The 20,318-nt window shown below is 47.7% G+C and overlaps 1 protein-coding gene across 2 annotated transcripts in view; it reads right to left on the minus strand.

The window, feature by feature from the left end:
* Positions 1-20,318, minus strand: part of ABCC3 (ATP binding cassette subfamily C member 3) — an 804,906-nt gene that overhangs the window by 592,071 nt on the left and 192,517 nt on the right. For both annotated transcript variants that reach the window (XM_069654461.1, XM_069654462.1), the window contains exon 2: positions 12,977-13,153. In XM_069654461.1, coding sequence (XP_069510562.1) covers positions 12,977-13,153 — 177 coding nt within the window. The remainder of the gene's footprint in view (positions 1-12,976; positions 13,154-20,318) is intronic.

Consider the following 20,318-nt stretch of genomic DNA (forward strand, 5'->3'; position numbering starts at 1 on the left):
GGGGTGGGGGGAGGGTGAGAAAGACACACGGGGCATGAGCGGGTGTGGGGGGAGGGAGAGAGACACACGGGGCATGAGCGGGGGGTGGGGGGAAGGGGAGAGAGACACGGGGCATGAGAGGGGGATGGGTGGGAGGAGGGGAGACACACGGGGCATGAGTGGGTGTGGGTAGGAGGGAAAGAGACACACGGGGCATGAGCGGGCGGTGTGTGGGAGGGGGAGAGACACACGGGGCATTAGCGGGGGGTGGGCGGGAGGGGAGAGACACACGGGGCATGAGTGGGGGTGGGGGGGAGGGAGAGAGACACACGGGGCATGAGCGGGGGGTGGGTGGGAGGGGGAGAGACACACGGGGCATGAGCGGGGGGTGGGCGGGAGGGGAGAGACACACGGGGCATGAGTGGGGGTGGGCAGGAGGGGGAGAGACACACGGGGCATGAGCGGGGGTGAGGGGGGAGAGACACGGGGCATGAGCGGGGGTGGGGGGAGGGAGAGAGAGACACACGGGGCATGAGCGGGGGTGGGGGGAGGGAGTGAGACACACAGGACATGAGCGGGGGGGTGGGGGGAAGGGGAGAGAGACACGGGGCATGAGCGGGGGATGGGTGGGAGGAGGAGAGACACATGGGGCATGAGCGGGGGTGGGGGGAGGGACAGAGACACATGGGGCATGAGCAGGGGTGGGGGGAGGGAGAGAGACACACGGGGCATGAGCGGGGGGTGGAGGGAAGGGGAGAGAGACACGGGGCATGAGCTGGGGGTGGGCGGGAGGGGGAGAGACACACGTGGCATGAGCGGGGGTGGGGGAGGGAGAGAGACACACGGGGCATGAGTGGGGGTGGGCGGGAGGGGGAGAGACACATGGGGCATGAGCGGGGGTTAGGGGGGAGAGACACGGGGCATGAGCGGGGGTGGGGGGAGGGTGAGAAAGACACACGGGGCATGAGCGGGTGTGGGGGGAGGGAGAGAGACACACGGGGCATGAGCGGGGGGTGGGGGAAGGGGAGAGAGACACGGGGCATGAGAGGGGGATGGGTGGGAGGAGGGGAGACACACGGGGCATGAGTGGGTGTGGGTAGGAGGGAAAGAGACACACGGGGCATGAGCGGGCGGTGTGTGGGAGGGGGAGAGACACACGGGGCATTAGCGTGGGGTGGGCGGGAGGGGAGAGACACACGGGGCATGAGTGGGGGTGGGGGGGAAGGGGGAGAGACACACGGGGCATGAGCGGGGGTGGGTGGGAGGGGGAGAGACACACGGGGCATGAGCGGGGGGTGGGCGGGAGGGGAGAGACACACGGGGCATGAGCGGGGGTGGGCGGGAGGGGGAGAGACACACGGGGCATGAGCGGGGTGGGGGGAGGGGGAGAGACACACGGGGCATGAGCGGGGGGTGGGCGGGAGGGGGAGAGACACACGGGGCATGAGCGGGGGGTGGAGGGAAGGGGAGAGAGACACGGGGCATGAGCTGGGGGTGGGCAGGAGGGGGAGAGACACACGTGGCATGAGCGGGGGTGGGGGAGGGAGAGAGACACACGGGGCATGAGTGGGTGTGGGTAGGAGGGAAAGAGACACACGGGGCATGAGCGGGCGGTGTGTGGGAGGGGGAGAGACACACGGGGCATTAGCGGGGGGTGGCCGGGAGGGGAGAGACACACGGGGCATGAGTGGGGGTGGGGGGGAGGGAGAGAGACACACGGGGCATGAGCGGGGGTGGGTGGGAGGGGGAGAGACACACGGGGCATGAGCGGGGGGTGGGCGGGAGGGGAGAGACACACGGGGCATGAGTGGGGGTGGGCGGGAGGGGGAGAGACACACGGGGCATGAGTGGGGGTGAGGGGGGAGAGACACGGGGCATGAGCGGGGGTGGGGGGAGGGAGAGAGAGACACACGGGGCATGAGCGAGGGTGGGGGGAGGGAGAGAGACACACGGGGCATGAGCGGGGGGTGGGGGGAAGGTGAGAGAGACACGGGGCATGAGCGGGGGATGGGTGGGAGGAGGAGAGACACATGGGCATGAGCGGGGGTGGGGGGAGGGACAGAGACACATTGGGCATGAGCAGGGGTGGGGGGAGGGAGAGAGACACAAGGGGCATGAGCGGGGGGTGGAGGGAAGGGGAGAGAGACACGGGGCATGAGCTGGGGGTCGGCGGGAGGGGGAGAGACACACGTGGCATGAGCAGGGGTGGGGGAGGGAGAGAGACACACGGGGCATGAGTGGGTGTGGGTAGGAGGGAAAGAGACACACTGGGCATGAGCGGGCGGTGTGTGGGAGGGGGAGAGACACACGGGGCATTAGCGGTGGGTGGGCGGGAGGGGAGAGACACACGGGGCATGAGTGGGGGTGGGGGGGGAAGAGAGACACACGGGGCAATACGCGGTGGGTGGGTGGGAGGGGGAGAGACACACGGGGCATGAGCGGGGGGTGGGCGGGAGGGGAGAGACACACGGGGCATGAGCGGGGTGGGCGGGAGGGGGAGAGACACACGGGGCATGAGCAGGGTGGGGGGAGGGGGAGAGACACACGGGGCATGAGCGGGGGGTGGGCGGGAGGGGGAGAGACACACGGGGCATGAGCGGGGGGTGGGCGGGAGGGGGAGAGACACACGGGGCATGAGCAGGGGTGGGCGGGACCCGGAGAGACACACGGGGCATGAGCAGGGGTGGGGGGGAGGTTAGAGAGACACACGGGTCATGAGCGGAGGTGGAGGGGAGGGAGAGAGACACACGGGGCATGAGAGGGGGTGGGGGGAGGGAGAGAGACACACGGGGCATGAGCCAGGGTGGGGCGGAGGTCGAGAGATACACAGGGCATGAGCAGGGGGTGGGGGGAAGGGGAGAGAGACTCACGGGGCATGAGCGGGAGGTGGGGGGAGGGAGAGACACACGGGGCATGAGCGGGGGTGGGTGGGAGGGAGAGAGACACACGGGGCATGAGCAGGGGGTGGGGGGAAGGGGAGAGAGACACGGGGCATTAGCTGGGGGTGGGCGGGAGGGGGAGAGACACACGGGGCATGAGCGGGGGTGGGGGAGGGAGAGAGACACACGGGGCATGAGTGGGTGTGGGTAGGAGGGAGAGAGACACACGGGGCATGAGCGGGCGGTGGGTGGGAGGGGGAGAGAGACACGGGGCATTAGCGGGGGGTTGGCGGGAGGGGAGAGACACACTGGGCATGAGTGGGGGTGGGGTGAGGGAGAGAGACACACGGGGCATGAGCAGGGGTGGGAGGGAGGTTAGAGAGACACACGGGGCATTAGCGGAGGTGGAGGGGAGGGAGAGAGACACACGGGGCATGAGAGGGGGTGGGGGGAGGGATAGAGACACACGGGGCATGAGCCAGGGTGGGGAGGAGGTCGAAAGATACACAGGGCATGAGCGGGGGGTGGGGGGAGGGGGAGAAAGACACGGGGCATGAGCGGGAGGGGGAGAGACACACGGGGCATGAGCGTGGGTGGGGTGGAGGGAGAGAGACACACGGGGCATGAGCGGGGGTGGGGGGAGGGAGAGAGACACACCGGGCATGAGCGGGGGTGGGGGGAAGGGGAGAGAGACACACGGGGCATGAGCGGGGGTGGGTGGGAGGGAGAGAGATACATGGGGCATGAGCGGGGGTGGGGTGGAGGGATAGAGAGACACAGGGGGCATGAGCGGGGGGTGGGGGGAGGGAGAGAGACACGGGGAATGAGCGGGGGGTGGGGGGAGGGAGAGAGACACACGGCATTCATGTGCAGGCGGCAGATCCCGCTCCTCGGCCCTCCACTGGCCACCGTGTGCCTATGCCGTGAGCAGGGGGCTGGAGGAACAGGGGAGACACAGAGCATGAGTGGGGGTGGGGGGGACAAGAAGGACACACGGGGCATGAGTGGGGGTGGGAGGAATAGGAGACAGACACAAGACTTACTGTGCAGGTGGCGAGGAATAAATATGGCTGGCGTCTCTGAAGCCAGACACACTGCACGCTTTCACCGCATCCAATGAGAGAGCACGTCAGATGTCCGCGGACATCACGCAAGCTACTTGCCCAATCACCGTCCTGTCTGCGGAGCGAACAGGGAAGTGTGTCCGCGAAGCAAACACAGATATCACAAATTTTTTTCACTTACATTTTTGTCAATTTTTTAAAAAACTACTGGATGGATTTACACCAAATAAAGCAAAGCACGCTTTCAGGACCAAGCCGCCGCTCCTGCCGCAAATTTGGTGTAAATCCGTCCAGCGGTTTGGGCTGTAGGCATGAGCAAAGTTTTTTCCCATTATGAAAAAAAAAAGTTTTGGGACCCCCCTATAACTTTGCCACCCAGGACGAATCCTCACCAAACTTTGCAAAAAAATTCAGAGTGACCCAAATACTTTTTTTGCAAAGTCTGGTGAGGATTCGTCCAGGGAGAGCGAAGTAGTAAGCCGCCCAAAAAGTGCTCTTCCTATGGAAACACCAACTTAACCATAACTACATGGCCACTACCTATATATATATTCAATGAAAAAACTTTGTTGAAGGGACGTTATGGTTACAAGTAAAACCGAAAAAACCCAGTAAAATGCCAGTTATGGTAAGCTAAGCAACCATAACTTGCGCCACCACTGTGCACTGCTAAGACTAACACACAGGACATCAAAGATGACAAAGAGCCAAACATCCATCCAGCGGTTTAGGCTTAGGCGTGAGCAAAGCTTTTCTCTATTCAGTCTATGGAAAAAACAAATTGGGACCCACCCTATAACTTTGCCTCCCCTTGACGAAACTTCACCAATCTTTGCAAAGAAATCCAGAGCGGGGCATACACTTTTTCTGCAAAGGTTGCTGAGGATTCGTCCAGGGGGAGCGATGTTATAAGCTGCCCAAAAAGTGCTCTTCCTATGGGTTTAGAAACTTAACCATAACTACAGTAATATATATATATATATATATATATATATATATTCAGTAAAAAAAACTTTGTTAAAGGGACGTTATGGTTAAGTTGCGCTACTAAAAACCTATGAAATTCAGTGAAAAAACTTTGTTAAAGGGACGTTATGGTTCAAAGTAAAACCAAAAAACCCCTGAAATTCGGTAGTTATGGTAAGATAAGCAACCATAACTCGCGCCGCCACCGTGCACTGCTAACACTAACAACCAGGACATCAAAGATGACATCACAAATGTCATTGATGACATCACTGATGACATCATGTGGCTGGCGCTCCCTTTTTTTTCCTTTCCTGACATATCTAGGCCACATGATTTTCTTCAGTAACAGTCAGGAACTAAAAATTGTAAATTACTATATTCGTAGACTTATCCTTCAAGTATGTTCTTAGAATAATTCCCTTATGGTCCAGTCATATCATATGAAACATATACATAGGAGAAGTCACAACCTTGAAAGACAGCAATCCTTTTTGTGCATTAAAATTATCAGTAGATTTACCAGCACTTTCTGATACTTTTGATGTTTTTTTATTACTGTACTTTCCCTGTATATGCTCATGTTTTTATATGTTGTACTCACACTATTTTCCTTAGGGTCCAGACACATCATGTGATATATATAGATAGGGTAAGTAACAGCTTTGAAACAGAGCAATCATTTCTCTCCATAAAGGTAATCAGTTAGGTTATGAACACTTTCTGCTACTATTGCAGTTTCTTTTTCCTACTTCAATTCCCTTGTATATATTCATATTTGTATATGGTGTTGTCTCTTTGTGATTTGTGTATAATAATGCAATTATGTAGTAAGTGGGTTTTATTACCTACTTATCACAAGTTTCACTGTACGCAAAACTCTAATATGAAAACAGTTATCATTTCAATATTCAACATGGCAAGCTTATGAATATTGCACCTCCATCATGTATGCTGCACACAATGCCTGTTTCTACATGAGTACCTTAGTATACTGGATTGAAGTTAATAATAGAATGCTATTTATATCAATGCATAGCTTAATGCACTGATTAGCACTTGATATTTATTCCAATAATCTTTGACACTTTTTTTTATTAACATTACACTAAGAATCCCTTGTACAGACTTTTCATGAAAGGTAAATGCACATGTGATGTCATCAGTGATGTCATCAATGACATTTGTGATGTCATCTTTGATGTCCTGGGTGCTAGTCTTAGCAGTGCACGGTGGCGGCGCGAGTTATGTTTGCTTATCTTACCATAACTGCCGAATTTCAGGGGTTTTACGGTTTTACTTTGAACCATAACGTCCCTTTAACAAAGTTTTTTCACTGAATTTCATAGGTTTTTAGTAGCGCAACTTAACCATAACGTCCCTTTAACAAAGTTTTTTTTACTGAATTTCATAGCTTTTTAGTAGCACAACTTAACCATAACGTCCCTTTAACAAAGTTTTTTCACTGAATTTCATAGGTTTTTAGTAGCACAACTTAACCATAATACCCCTGACTTCATATACATGTAACATAGAACATACTAACACCCTCGTAGTGATTTTCATGTCCGCGGACTACCGCCATGTCCGCGGACATATCGAAAATCTGAGCGCGGTGAATGTAAATTTAAATATTGTGCCCCATTTCCCCTTTGAAGTTGGCTCTGAAAAGAGCCGTTTTTTTTTTTTTACAGATGCTTGACAGACACCTGTTATTTTGTATTTCTTTCTTGTTTTTTTTCTTACTTTACTCCTAAAATCTTTACATAACCTTCTCCAAAGCAACCCTTACATTCCAAAATAGAAAGGCATTTCCCGTAAAAGATAAATAAATGCCACCTTCTTTAAAATTAACAGCATTATTGGCATCAATATTCTCATTGTTACAGAAGAACATACCAGCTCTAAGCATGAAGGCACACATGCCTCGGTTGATGACACACCTAGCAATGTTTTGCTGAGGACAAAAAACTGAACTATTGTCTTATATTGCCCTAGGTAGTAATCCAGAAAAAATTACTTTCGCATTTGGAAGGATCTTCATTACGGCTTGAACCAAGCATTCCAAATCAGCCAACAAAGTAGGGGCACTGACGTTGCCCAAATGGAAAGCACCATAGTGCAAAACTACCAAATGCGGACTGTTAATCGTGGCCATATCCTCACAAACTTGTACAATTCCCTGTACATTGCAATCAGGCACAGTGCTCCACACCACCTCCACTCCTTTCACATCAAAGTTCTTTGCAACATGCCTGCATTCAGCGTACTGCTGTAAACCATGCACAAACATATCTCCGAGCACCAACACCCTGACTTTCTCCACTTCTGCCATCTTAACCACACGCAGTCTCTTTCAACACAAATCCACAACCTCGACATCTGATTGGCTGATCCGTACAGTCTTCTTTCCATGTTGGATTTCCTGGAAAAACCCAGATGTAGCACGCCCTGTTCACGAACAGCCGCGGTGTCCGCGGACGGCGTCCACTTTACTCTCTGTGCCATTCCCTCATTGCATACAGCTAAGCAATCACACAATACGAATAACGTCCTCAGAACACCCCCATTTTGTGAATTTTCAAACATTTCAGGACAATTATCATTTAATTATTCAACATATTAACATTACAAATATACTTTCATCTTGTACTCTGCACACAATGCTATGTTTTTCCGTTAGTAGCTCGGTATACTAGATAGAATCCCATAATACAATGCTATTTATATCAATGAATCGTTCAAAGCACTAATAACGGTATATTTATTGCAATATCCTTGACACTTTTTTCGCAACATTATAATAAAAATCCCTAGTACACAAATTCCATGAAAAGTACATACACATGTGATGTCATCAGTGATTTCATCAATGACATTTGCGATGTCATCTTTGATGTCCTGGGTGTTAGTGTTAACAGTGCACGGTGATGACGCAAGTTATTTTTCATAGCTTACCATAACTTGCAATTTTCAGGGGTGTTTTGGCTGTACTTAAAACCATGACATCCTTTAAACAAACTTTTTTTAATATCACGCAAAAAATATACAAACATGGCGTGCAAAATCCAACTTCTACAGATGGCTTTACACAGAATGTTGCAAAGTAAGAATTTATGCTCGTTCACAGTGAAGGTCAGCTGCTTCCATTTTTTTCTCGGGCCCCGGAGAGGCTCACGAAGCGGACTATAAGGTTGTATTGTGGTTTGACCTTGACAGACAGAGATTGTGATGAAAGACTTCTCTTGAAGGAGTGTTGCTAAAAAGTAAGAGAAGATAAGGATGAAATTTATGAAACGAAACCACTTTTATATATTATATCACTATGCGAAAGATCGTTGGCACACGCGGAGTCGTATTTTGGGACTGCACCACTCGTAGACAATGGAAATTGCAATTGTACCTTAAGTAACCCTTTGGATTATTTTATATCAAATATAATTACAATAGTGTAGCATTAAAGACCGCTCAAGTTGAACTTGTTTGTTGAAAGTGGCATAATGTTTTCTACCGCGCACTATCACCGCCGAATTGATCCCCTGTTGTTTAGAGGGCTCTGAAAAAGGCAGACAACACAGGGTGGGTTAATAGAAATAATTTAACCGGTCTATAGGCGGTCAAGTGCTCTACTCGCTGTGCCACTTCACTGTAGCCTGTCAAATGGGACAGCGAGTACAATGCTCGCTTTGACATCCGTGCACAGCTTGCTAACGCAAGTTCGAATCCCGGCAAGGCCAAACTCAGCCTTTCATCCTTCCGTGGTTGATAAATGAGCACCACACACCGTGGTTAATAATAAGCACCGCTTAGGTACCTCACGGTTCTTAGCGCTATATGAATGGGAAAATATTATTATTTTATTATTAACATACTCGGTTGCACTATATTCAATAGAAAATAGTTTCACGCCCTAATAAATAAAATGATGATTTTTAATGAAGATCTGCTGGTGGGACTCATTTATGTTTTTTAAAACAGGTATGTGGCCCCATTTTGCCTATGTCACAATTTACAGACTCCAGCGGATGGGGTCTTCAACTGCTAGGTGCAGGTCCAAATATGCAACTTCATGACCCTCACCATTTTATGGGACAATCGCCAAGGACCAATATGCCCTTATGCAGTACTAGTGGCTACAAACAACATACCAACCAATAGGGTGGTCTAATGGCTCTTTTTTGGAGCAACCTTCCGATTATCAGAGCGACCATTTACTGCTTTTATCATAAACCAACAGCCTATCTACCGCAAAGGAACAACGCGTGGCTCCAAATAAACATTTGCTGATCGACAGCAGAGACAATAGCAAATCGCTGAATATTCACTAAACATTTCATGTGAAATAAATGTACTTTACCAAATGTACAATCCTGCTGTTTACTTTTAAACCACAGTTTCATATTCCAAATTGTGGCGCACTGAGTTGTAAGCTGATCTAACACCCTCTGTACCGCAAAGGAACATCGCGTGCCTCTACATGAACTTTTGCGGATCGACAACAAAGACAAATGCAAATTGCAGAATATTCTCTAAACATTTGATGTCAAATAAATGTACTTTACAAAATGTACAATCTTGCTGCTTGCTTTTAAATCACTGTTTCATATTCCGAATTGTGGCGTGCTGTGTTGTGACATAATATGTGTTGTCTTCCGGGTTCTGTGTAAAGTCACTTAGCACTGGAGAGGACTGGGCGCGTTTGATGACGCACCCTGTAACGTCACGGAGAGAGGTGGGGAATATGAATGCTTTGATAATATCAGGCTTAGGGGCGGGAGATATGATTTATTGTCGCAAAAGCAAGTCAGCCACGTCAATAGCGCCAGTCATAGGATTATCACATAATGTCGGCGCACACCAGCCGGCTTTATCGTTTCTTTAGTGGATAAAAAAAGTCGGTTGACGCCCATAGGAAATTGTACTATTAGCGGACAAAAGGAGTGGTCTTAAAACACTTTCACCCTGACAACGAACAATACAAACAACGTTCTCAGAACACCATCATTTTGTGTAATTGCAACCATTTCGGGACACCGCGAGTGTTCTTAGAACACATTCAACTAGACAGATTACAATACGGGCAGCGTCCTGAGGACACCCCCAGTTTGTGTATTTACGAACAATTAAGTACACCGCGAGTTTTCATAGCTCATTTTTACCTTCCTTGCGAACAAAAATGACACATACTCCGTCCTCTAAACACCCCACCATTTAGTTTATTTATAAAATGTCAGAACAGCCGTGTTCTCCGCGGACAAATCAAACGCAACAAAAACGTCTAGCACATAAAAAAACAAAACATTGAACCTGTCTCATACTCCCCCACCCTCCCCAAACACTCTTACAGACCAACACAGTGCACTAAATACAGTTTTTATCCACGTTTCACCGCGCTGTACGCGGTCGACGGCGAATACAAGATGGCGGGCGACACAAAAAATCTGACGCGCTCCACACCCCTCGCCGTCCAATCAGCGAACACGTCACATGTCCGCGGATATGACGCAAGGCCATGGGCCAATCGGGGTGCTGTCCACGGAACGAACAGAGAAGTCCGTCCGCGAAGCGAACACAGATATCATTAATTTTTTTGCCTTACATTTTGGTCATTTTAAAAAAAACTACTGGACGGATTTACAGCAAATTTGCAAAAGCACGCTTTCGGGACCAGGCCGCCGCTCCTGCTGCAAATTTGGTGTAAATCCGTCCAGCGGTTCGGGCCCATTCAGTCTATGGGAAAAAAAAAGTTTTGGGACCCCCCCCATAACTTTCCCCTCCCTGGACGAATCCTCACCAAACTTTGCAAAAGAATTCAGAGTGGTCCATATACTTTTTTTGCAAAGTTTGGTGAGGATTCGTCCAGGGGGAGCGAAGTTATAAGCCTCCCAAAAAGTGCTCTTCTTATGGAAACACCAACTTAACCATAACTACATGGCCACTATCGTGGCCATGTAATATATGGTTATATGGTTATATGTGCCACACTGATGAGATTGACTAAATTTAACTTCTAGAAATTAGTTAACAACCAAACATGTCAGATGCTTGAAATAAAAACATGTGTGTACTGGACGAAACCTGAAGGCTCATGTGACAAAATGAAAGCATAGGTCAAGGAATCTATTTTCCGGTGTGGCTAGATTAATGTTTGTTTGCCACAGAAAAATATAGATAGGTCAAATATTAATCATAAATGGTGGATTGAATCCACGTGCAGCAGTAAATACGTGGAAGATTGAGACACCGACGTACCCTAGTCATCCCATCTTATTACCATGGTTTGGGGAAATCAAGTTCAGTCAGGGACCTAAGAACAAAGATAAAGGATGTTGAGCTAAATATCCTTTAACAACCAAATATGAAAAATCCATTTGTTCCGATATGTAAAGGACTTTATACTGAAGGAGGTCACTTAAACATGCAGTTCCGTTTAAGGACGCCACCATTTTGTTTCAGGCGCTGTTATAACTGCGCTGTCAGGTCATAACATTGTATCATAGCAACATGGAATTTCACGTAATTCACTGATAATTCAGGATAGTTTATTTGCAGTAAACAGTGCTCTAATCAATCGAGTAACCTTAGTACCGCATCTATTGCGCAAACCAACACCATTTGTACATTTCGAGTAAGAAATAAATTGTCAACAAGCTCAGTCACCCAATAATAACGATCATCTGATCAATTTAATTGCAAATTGGCGAATCAATCATTAAATGAGTACACTTATATAGACAGAGACAGTTCGTTTTAACAGAATACTGTATGGATTTACAGTCTTGTTTGTCTGTAATAATAGCATTAAATATCTACATTTCACAATGTGCATATAACGCGTATAGATATATCACTGCTTAATGCTCCTCAATACCAGAAAGGAACAGGCTATGGGGATTTTAGAGGATCAGGTAATGTACATGTATGGCGAAGTTCATTTACCCCCATAGTTCTAAAATTGATTCACCAGAAATATGTCAGAGAAAGCTTGTCGGAGAGATTATATAAATACATTTTGAGGACGATATGCACTACTTGGTAAGATAGCTCAGTGTGTTGACCACTCACTGATGAGATCTATAAGTGATTTGCAGGTCAAAGCGAGTCTTGACAATGCCAACTCAGCCTTCCATAATTCCCCCCTGGCTTTGCCAGCTTCCTCAATACTATCCCAATATCATGGCCAGTTATCCACCCATATTATCCATCGACATGCCTTGTCATATGGTTCCTGCTTTGTCATTCGGAAATTTGCAGGTTCTATGATATGTCCGTCATTGTAACCACATCCATTCCGAAGATATTTCACGCAAGCAAGTTAGGTATTAGCAGCTGTTGTGCATGCAGAGCAGGTATCCATCCACAAGTCACATCCACAGTGCTGGTATAAGGAAGTCCAATACGCATGCATGTATAAGCAAGTCGTGTACATAAGGTAGGCTTAATCAAGTTAAATGCACAGGAAGGTGTAAGTAGGGCATTACATGCAGCAAGAACAGTACATGGAAGTCATCGGACAAAGGGCATGATCCACAGAAAAGATTCAGAAAAATATTTTGTCTCACAAATTCTCACTCATATGCACAGGGGTATTATTTTGACAGGTTAATTAAAAGTGGTCAGTATACACATGTATGCATTTATTTGTGTATTAACGGCGTCATCTCGGGAACTCCATACCACTACTCATCTAGAGAGGGGCATTTTAGATGGCTTTAGAAAAGGAAAACCAGCTAGTATATAATAAGGAAAAGAAAAGCGAAACAGCAAAGGCACTGGCGTTGTGTGCAGCATCCTGCAGGAGAAGCCCCCATGTTACAGACCAGATGAAGATGAAAAAGGCCACGAGGCAAGAAGACCCAGCGCGGCGGCCTGAATCTTGGCAATATTGGAGGGCATGTGGGACTGGCCCCAGGCTGCTGACCAACTCCCTTTATCATTTCAAGACCAACACAAACAAGCCACCAAAAACGAATAGTGAAACTCAATAAATTATGGAAGTTAAAAACTATCAAACATGGACAATAACTAGATCAGCATGAAACATAGCAGAAGACTGACACGATTACGACGCTGAACCTTTCAACTTACCGTCTTGAACCTGTTTAGCACCGACACCACAATATACCCCTTTGTGTTGTATTTCAGGTAGACGATGTACAAAGGGGTGATGGCCCAGAGGTAGATGCAGGGGATCCATGCGAGGAGGGTGTTCTGGAAGCATGGCGTCAGGTCCGGGCTCTCAGTGTGCACGGTGACGTTGGCATCCTGCAGAAGTAGTGAGATAAACATGAACGATAGTCTGGCACAGGAAGGTCACAAGCAACCAATAGCAAGCAATTGGATAAGCAAAATGGCGTCGCTATAGAGAAAGGTCTTCTGCACCTTTTCAGGGATTAGTTAGGATGGGCGGGCGCTAGTCTACTGATACATGTCCTGTGGTCGCTTCTTAAACGATGCTTTGGCTGAAGCCATGAGATTGGTGTGGCAAGAACCTGTGTAAGACAGGGCTCCAGTGAGGGCAGTGGGAAGGATCTGAGATGCACACACTAGAGAGATTTCAGGAGGTCGATCACTGAATTGTTAACATCCTCGACACACCACAGCCTTTCGTGGTTTCTCCAAAGACGTCCAAGGGGGATCCTAGATTGTTTATGATATGTGTCATGGAAAGGACGTCAGAGGTAAGTGTGTGTGCTCCAAACAGGAGCTCAAATTCACTCACTTCCTTCCCATAGCAAAAACATCCTGGCACAGTCGGAAGGGAATGACGCAACAAGACAAAATGAAGGGATTGAGAGTGTACAAAGCCCACAAAACCTTAAACAACACTAATCTAGGACCACAGCTGGCCCACACTCTTTTGGCCCCTTGATCTCCCGTATCCTTCTCCACTACTGTTCAGAGCTCCATTGACCCAGACACATACATACATTATTGTGACCAAACATATAACAAGAGTTTTGGCTTGCACAGCATTCACCCAATCATGGAGAAGTAATTTAGATTCCCATTAGCGGCGCATCTGAATCACGTGTCTTAGTAGATAATCAGGGGGCATGACGTGTTGCAATGCAACTATATCCATGCGGATATGGCATTCTGGTCCAATAGTCACGTGATGCGGATTCCCCCAGCTCCTAGGCACTGTTATAATGATCACTCTTGGTACCCAATCATCATTTCGGGGCCCGGGGATGAAAGGAGGAGTCAAACCGACTGTATCCGACGCTTTGCGTCCTCCTATGAGCCAGTTCGTAGGGACTGGGAGACGATGACTTTTGGAAATATGGACGGTAAAGGGTCTATTGGGCAGAAGGGGTTAAGTCTGAACAATCAAGTTCACTGTTCATTCCGCGCCAAGGAATTAGGCCTTGTGGAGTGTATTTGGTTTGCTCACTGTTTCTCACTGCAGTCCAACAGGTTGTAAGAAATGTGGCAGTCCTAAAAAGGGCCAATCGGCGAATTGCGACAATGCTTAGCAGACTGGTAGGTCAGCGTCACATGGGCCTTCCTCGGGTGTTGGCTTGAATCTTTCCCTATGCACATTTCGCTCACAGTTGGGAGGGCATCACCCCGGCCCTTCCAGCCTGGCACAGTTGAGCGTGGCCATGCTGTTCATTTTGCACGGTTCTCTCATGTTGTGCATCGCTGCTACAAGAGGCACCACTACTCCTCCAGTAAAACTGTATGTGGGGTCAGGATTTCAGACCAGTGGAGGGCCTTTTGCATGTGGTAAAGCCGTACATACGATGCTTGGCACGGGCCTTCGTGCAAGCGCAGAAACAGACCATATTACAGATCGGAGCCTAGATTTGGCAAATATCATTCACATGTGATGAGCAATGTGTTGAAAAGGTGGCCACACTTTAAGCAATTGTAATTGGTTATTTATAACAATTGTATTTGCTTATTTATAACGCGATTAACATCCAGAGGTTTCTAAGCGGGGAGCGGGATCGTTGTTGCAGAGCTATCGCCCCGAGAACGTGGGTACAATGTGTTCCTAACTTCATTGCTCAGTTCACAATACTCATGGAATACTGGCCTGATCAGGCGAATGAGGAATCGACAGAGAAAGCAACATAGAGAGAAGAGGGGCGAAAAGACACAGATGCAGAGCTTCCTTCTGGAGGGAACCAGGGCAGCAGGTAAACGAAAAGGTATAGAAGAAATACCATGGCATGCAGGTACTGGCATGTACAGGTAGGATTCTTTGTTTAAGAAGGCACGCACATGCAAATGTCACCAGGGGTTTTCAACAGAAGTCTGGGTTTTAAATATGAAAATCCCAAAATATTGTGTATAACAACGGTTTCATTACAACAACTTTCATTAGTTTTACACATTCTGATCTTTTGCTGGTAGATCACATGCTCCTTGCATCTGTAATTAAGGGAGCCTGCATTACCACCAAGGAGCCCACAAAATAGGTGAACAAACTGCCAATCATTCATGAATGAATACCCTCAGCCGAGCTGCACACACTCTTGTCATGCTTTGAAAACCCTAGCTCACCACACTCAATCTAAAGTTGTAGATCTCCCCTTCCTCACCCTGGGCACCATCAACTGAGCACCATCCCCTTCCTCACCCTGGGCACCATCAACTGAGCACTGCACACCTTCAGCAGCATTCTACACAACATTAACTGTGTCCGTAACGCTCCAGGAGGAAACACATCCCTGTAAATAGGGGATGGCTGCAGTGTGTTGGACTCTATATGCAGGCAATGGACTTACAGAGACACTGATTGCTTAGCACAGGGGTCAGAAGGGGCCTGAGAGAGCTACTTGAGGAGAGCACACACCATCTGAAACCTATGCCAACTTCTCTAAGTAAATTTCTATGGGCATCTGCCGGTGGCAGGCTTTATGCAACTCTGCACGTGGAAAGACTAAGAAAGCACAGAAGAAGACGTGATCCGGCCATAGAAGCTGTGACTGATGCATCACCATGCAGCCTTCGAAGAGTCGAGAGCCCACCCTGCAATCAGAAGCTTTGGGTTCCAGACAGTGATAGAAGTGTACCAAAACCTAGTGCAACTGTGACTGGCGGGGGACCGAGTAGGAAGGAAGCAAGCAATGTGCAACACATTTTTCAAGGTTTGCGGCCAAGCCGGTTGACAGTCAATTGATTTGAAACAAATTTTAGATTAGCTGTAAGGGAGAAGTGTGCTTTAATTTTATAAAGAACAGTACCGGAGTGGTGAAAATGGTTGCAAAAAGTAGTGGAGCTGTAAACAGTAAAAAATTTAAGTAGTGGAACACCTCTCCATTTCACGCGCACTTCGACCACTGGTTCCAGAACTAGTACTGCACGTAAACCATGCAAAGGCCGACAATTTAAAAATATAACAACAATAATAATTCTAACTTTTTTTCAACGGATATGCACAAACATAACAACTGAATTCTACCTTCTTCTTATGTGACATGTTAAAATAAGTTTGTAGTTTTTGGCTATTATGTGGTGCGGAAATGCCACATATAAGCCAAAACCTTTCCATTGGAGTACTGCTAGATAGGAGATGGGATGTGAGGAGAGACACACAGCTTGTGGGTTTTGTTTGGTTACTGACCCACCCATTGACTGTCAATGATTGCTAATCTCTATGGCCATTCCTACCCACCACCGTCCCCTCGACAGCCAACAGACTTCCTCCTGTGATCTCTTTGTGATGGCTTTATCCAGAAGTAACATCAAACTGTGTGCTGCAAGTCCCTACCAGTATTATTTCAAAGCATTCTTAAGAAAGTTAATGGCTTATTTGCAGCTATATATATGATTCTATGCTACTGGTGTAATATAAATGTCTTAAACACACGTGCTTTCAGCCTCTTGCTGTATAAGCAGGTGGCTTTCCTTTTACTGAACTCCTACCAAAATCAAGTATTGGCAAAGGCAGATGATTTGGCGTCTGGATAGGTAGCAGATAGGCATTTGCCAGGTACAGCTCTTATATGCCCAGGTACTCAAAAATCAGGTTGCAGCTGCTACCATTTTATGAGCAAGTAGTACCATTTTGACAGTGCCTGGCAAATCCATTTCCCATACCAACACAAAAACCCTTTTGCCAAAGCTTGTTTATGTGTTCTTTCCGCTTTGCTCCTATAATCCTTGTGGACAGTGATCAAAGAAACAGCAACACATTAGACACTGTACCATCCCCGGCTTGAACAGATAAGACATATCTGTTCTGCAACCATGGTGACCTGTAGGTCATAAGGCCCATAAAGAAACTCCATTAGTGGCCATTAGCCCGTGAAGGGAAAGGCTAATCTAAACACAGAGCCCTCTCTTGACTTCACAGGCATAAACAAGGAAACTAAAACTTTAGCAAAGGTGGGGGACAGAGTGGCACAGAATAGAAACTGCTCCATTGCTTTTAAATGAGAGAATCACATTTTATTGCATACAATGGATAGTGTACATCACACAATAGTCATTGTAGGATTTCTGGAAAGATGCTTGTAAACCCCTTCTGACCATGCCAAAACGATTTAGGTGGGATAACCACAACTAAAGTTATTCATGAAAATGTGATTTGGGCCTCTTTGTGTTTACCAGGGGTGCGAAAAATTGATAAAGCATGTCAATTATGATTAGTATGACACCCATAAAGGGCCATGTTTTTCAATGATACGGCTCTGGAGTAAATGAAGGAAAACTGTATCTATGCACAGCAATGACATGCAGACTTCTGATTAGCGTCAGTTATAGTTGTCAAAAATGAATTCATACATGTAAAGTTTTGGAAGTTAAGGGTACTTGCAAGGTAGTGAGATTTTAAGTGCAAAAAGATGACTGAGCCCACCTGTCAAAGTAAGAGGATGAAGTGCTCTCCTCCCCTAGTGTCCCAAAGCACTCCCACATTCCCTTGTCCTATCAGCACACAGGGGGGTGGGGGTAGTCAGCATTAGTCCCATCCACTGTCATACAGGCTAGGGTGGCTCCGCTTCCGAAGAGTCATTCTTGAGTGTGTTGACTTTCAACCCACCCCCAGATTCTTTTTGCAGCTACAGCCTTGACAAGAAGCATTAACTGATATAATTCCCACACTTTGGGGCTCATTCCAAGTACGGTGGTCTGGAAAAAAGGGTGCCGGTAGCAAGGTACCTGCCTGGAAATCAGGTCCCTACTGGCACGTCTCTCACTGAAGCACCAACACCATTAGCCACAGTGCTTCAGTGTCCCGGTTTGACACCACTTGTGATATACCGGTGACAACGGGATATCAGGCGGCGGAATCGTTGTTACGGGGTTACCACCAACTTTGTAATGAGGCCCTTTATCTAGGAAAGGTTCTTTCTCGATGACAAATGGCCAGGTTTTTGGCTGATCTGAGGCCCTGATTCAGACCTTATATCTGGCACGGGTTATCTGCAGATGGCAAAGGATGACGAGGGTGGCGCAGCCCTGTCCTATTAGACATATGTGTGGCTTTCCACACTCCTAACCATCAGCGACTGCTGCAAGGCTTGCATGAGGCAAAGGCAGACATTGGACCTGCTGTTTTAGAGCGGTTAATTTCCTTTCTCACTAAGATCACAAAGTCTGGGGTTCTGCAAAGCACCTCGATTGAACACTTTTCAAGCCCTAAATTCAAAGGAGTAGTGAGGAATCCTCACTATATTGAAAATAAATATTACAGCAATAAGTATTATTTAATTCCCATTAGACCTAAAATGCTAAATTGTGTATCAACATTAAAACGTGCATGTTGTAGCTTAATATTCAATGGCTGCTCTGCCGTACATGATTGCTGTGTAACTGCTATATAACGCCTGCTTTAGTATCAACATTTGCTTGGGAAAGGAAATACGCATGCATATCAGGGCTGTTCAGCGGTCTTCTTTTGTAACATGGCTTTCTATAACGTAGCCAGAAAAAGGACAATGGCAGTTTTGGCAATTAAGAGACAGGTGTTCTTTCACATGGTGAATGAACACGGCTAAAGGTTAGTCAGCGGCTTTGAGAAAAGCAAGGCGTGGCAAGTGTCAGGCAAGGGGAGTCCCGCCTTTTGGCACAACACAGGAGACACATTTGTTATACTCGCGAAACAGCAGTTCTGATTTGTGCTCTCCCAGTTCTCAGGAAGGTGGACAAACCCGAGTGATCACTTTTTCGATGGCTCTGTGATTATTGTGTGGTTGGTTGGTGGCCCAGCCGGTTTTGTCTGGGAATTATATCTGGCCGTTAGTCAATCGTGAAAGGCGCGTGCGTTGTCTTCTCTAACCTGATGGAACCCGTTTTGAATGAACCGCTTCTAGAGGAATGTGATAATAAAACGCCGATGCAAACCTCCTGGAATGCGGAATTTGTACGCCGGCCTGCGTGGCCTGCCGGAAGCCTGAGGGCTGGGTTTTGCATCAAGAGGATATAATTAGGGTGCGACTGGGACAACCAATTGCCGCAGGACACCAACATAAGTCAAGCTGCTTTTGCAGTAACTTTGGCTCAAGTGCACTAACTTAACATACTTGCCCACACTGGCCAGAAAAGAAATAGCACAGACGGTGCGATGGTCCGGCCAGGCCATTGCCCTCAATGCCAACACAGGATTGGATATCACCCGTCACGTGACTCAAATAACATTGCTCACCTTCTATGCCCCCCCCCTTCAGTAGGGCAGGGATCAATAAGCGACTTTTTTAAAAAGTAATGTGAATATCATAAACGTTTATTTCGCCACAAAAAAAAAAATGTTGGAATTGAAGCAGAAATTTCGTCGGCCACAGAAGCAAAATTATTTTCTATAATAAAGTTTTTGTATTGCGTGACTCATCATTAATTTTGTCCGGTAGGAAACCCAGGGGCATGTCCATGTGTAGTGGCACGCAAAGGCATATACGAAACAGCACCCATGGATGCACACGTGACATTAGTAACTAATTGCATGTGTAGGAAAGAAGATAACCTTTCATAAAGAAGAAGAAGTCGCAACCAAAACACTGCCCAAAATGGCTGACATCCCCCGTCTTATTAGCAATGCCTTTCTTGGGCTTCTGAATTTCGATTGAGACGGTCCACATGGGCTGCACTGTACCAGGGGCAAGTCGTTTGGGTCTGAAGCTACTGTGGAGAAGAATGAAGCGAGCACCTGCACTCTGGGGGTTCTGAGTCAGTCTCCTAGCTTCATCGACATTTAATGCCTGCTCCCTCCGTTACAGAACTTGCTCCTCGATGCTGCTATTAACACTAGCAAAAGGAGGCAGAGTCATAAAAGTGTTGATTGCAAAGACCTAGAAACAGAGCATGAATGCACTTTACTATAAATGTCTTATTCTGACAGCCGTCTCATTCCCGGACAGTCCAACGGCCAAGTCTGGGCTACATTTCCACCCAATGGGCAACCCGAGGGGCCACCCCAGCCGTCTTCGCTGGTTTTGCATAATAGATGCGAGTGGACCCCTCAACCAACAACCTAGGT

This window comes from Ambystoma mexicanum, chromosome 3q, assembly GCF_040938575.1.
Source record: "Ambystoma mexicanum isolate Mex_15411 chromosome 3q, UKY_AmexF1_1, whole genome shotgun sequence".
Classification (NCBI taxonomy): Eukaryota; Metazoa; Chordata; class Amphibia; order Caudata; family Ambystomatidae; genus Ambystoma; species Ambystoma mexicanum.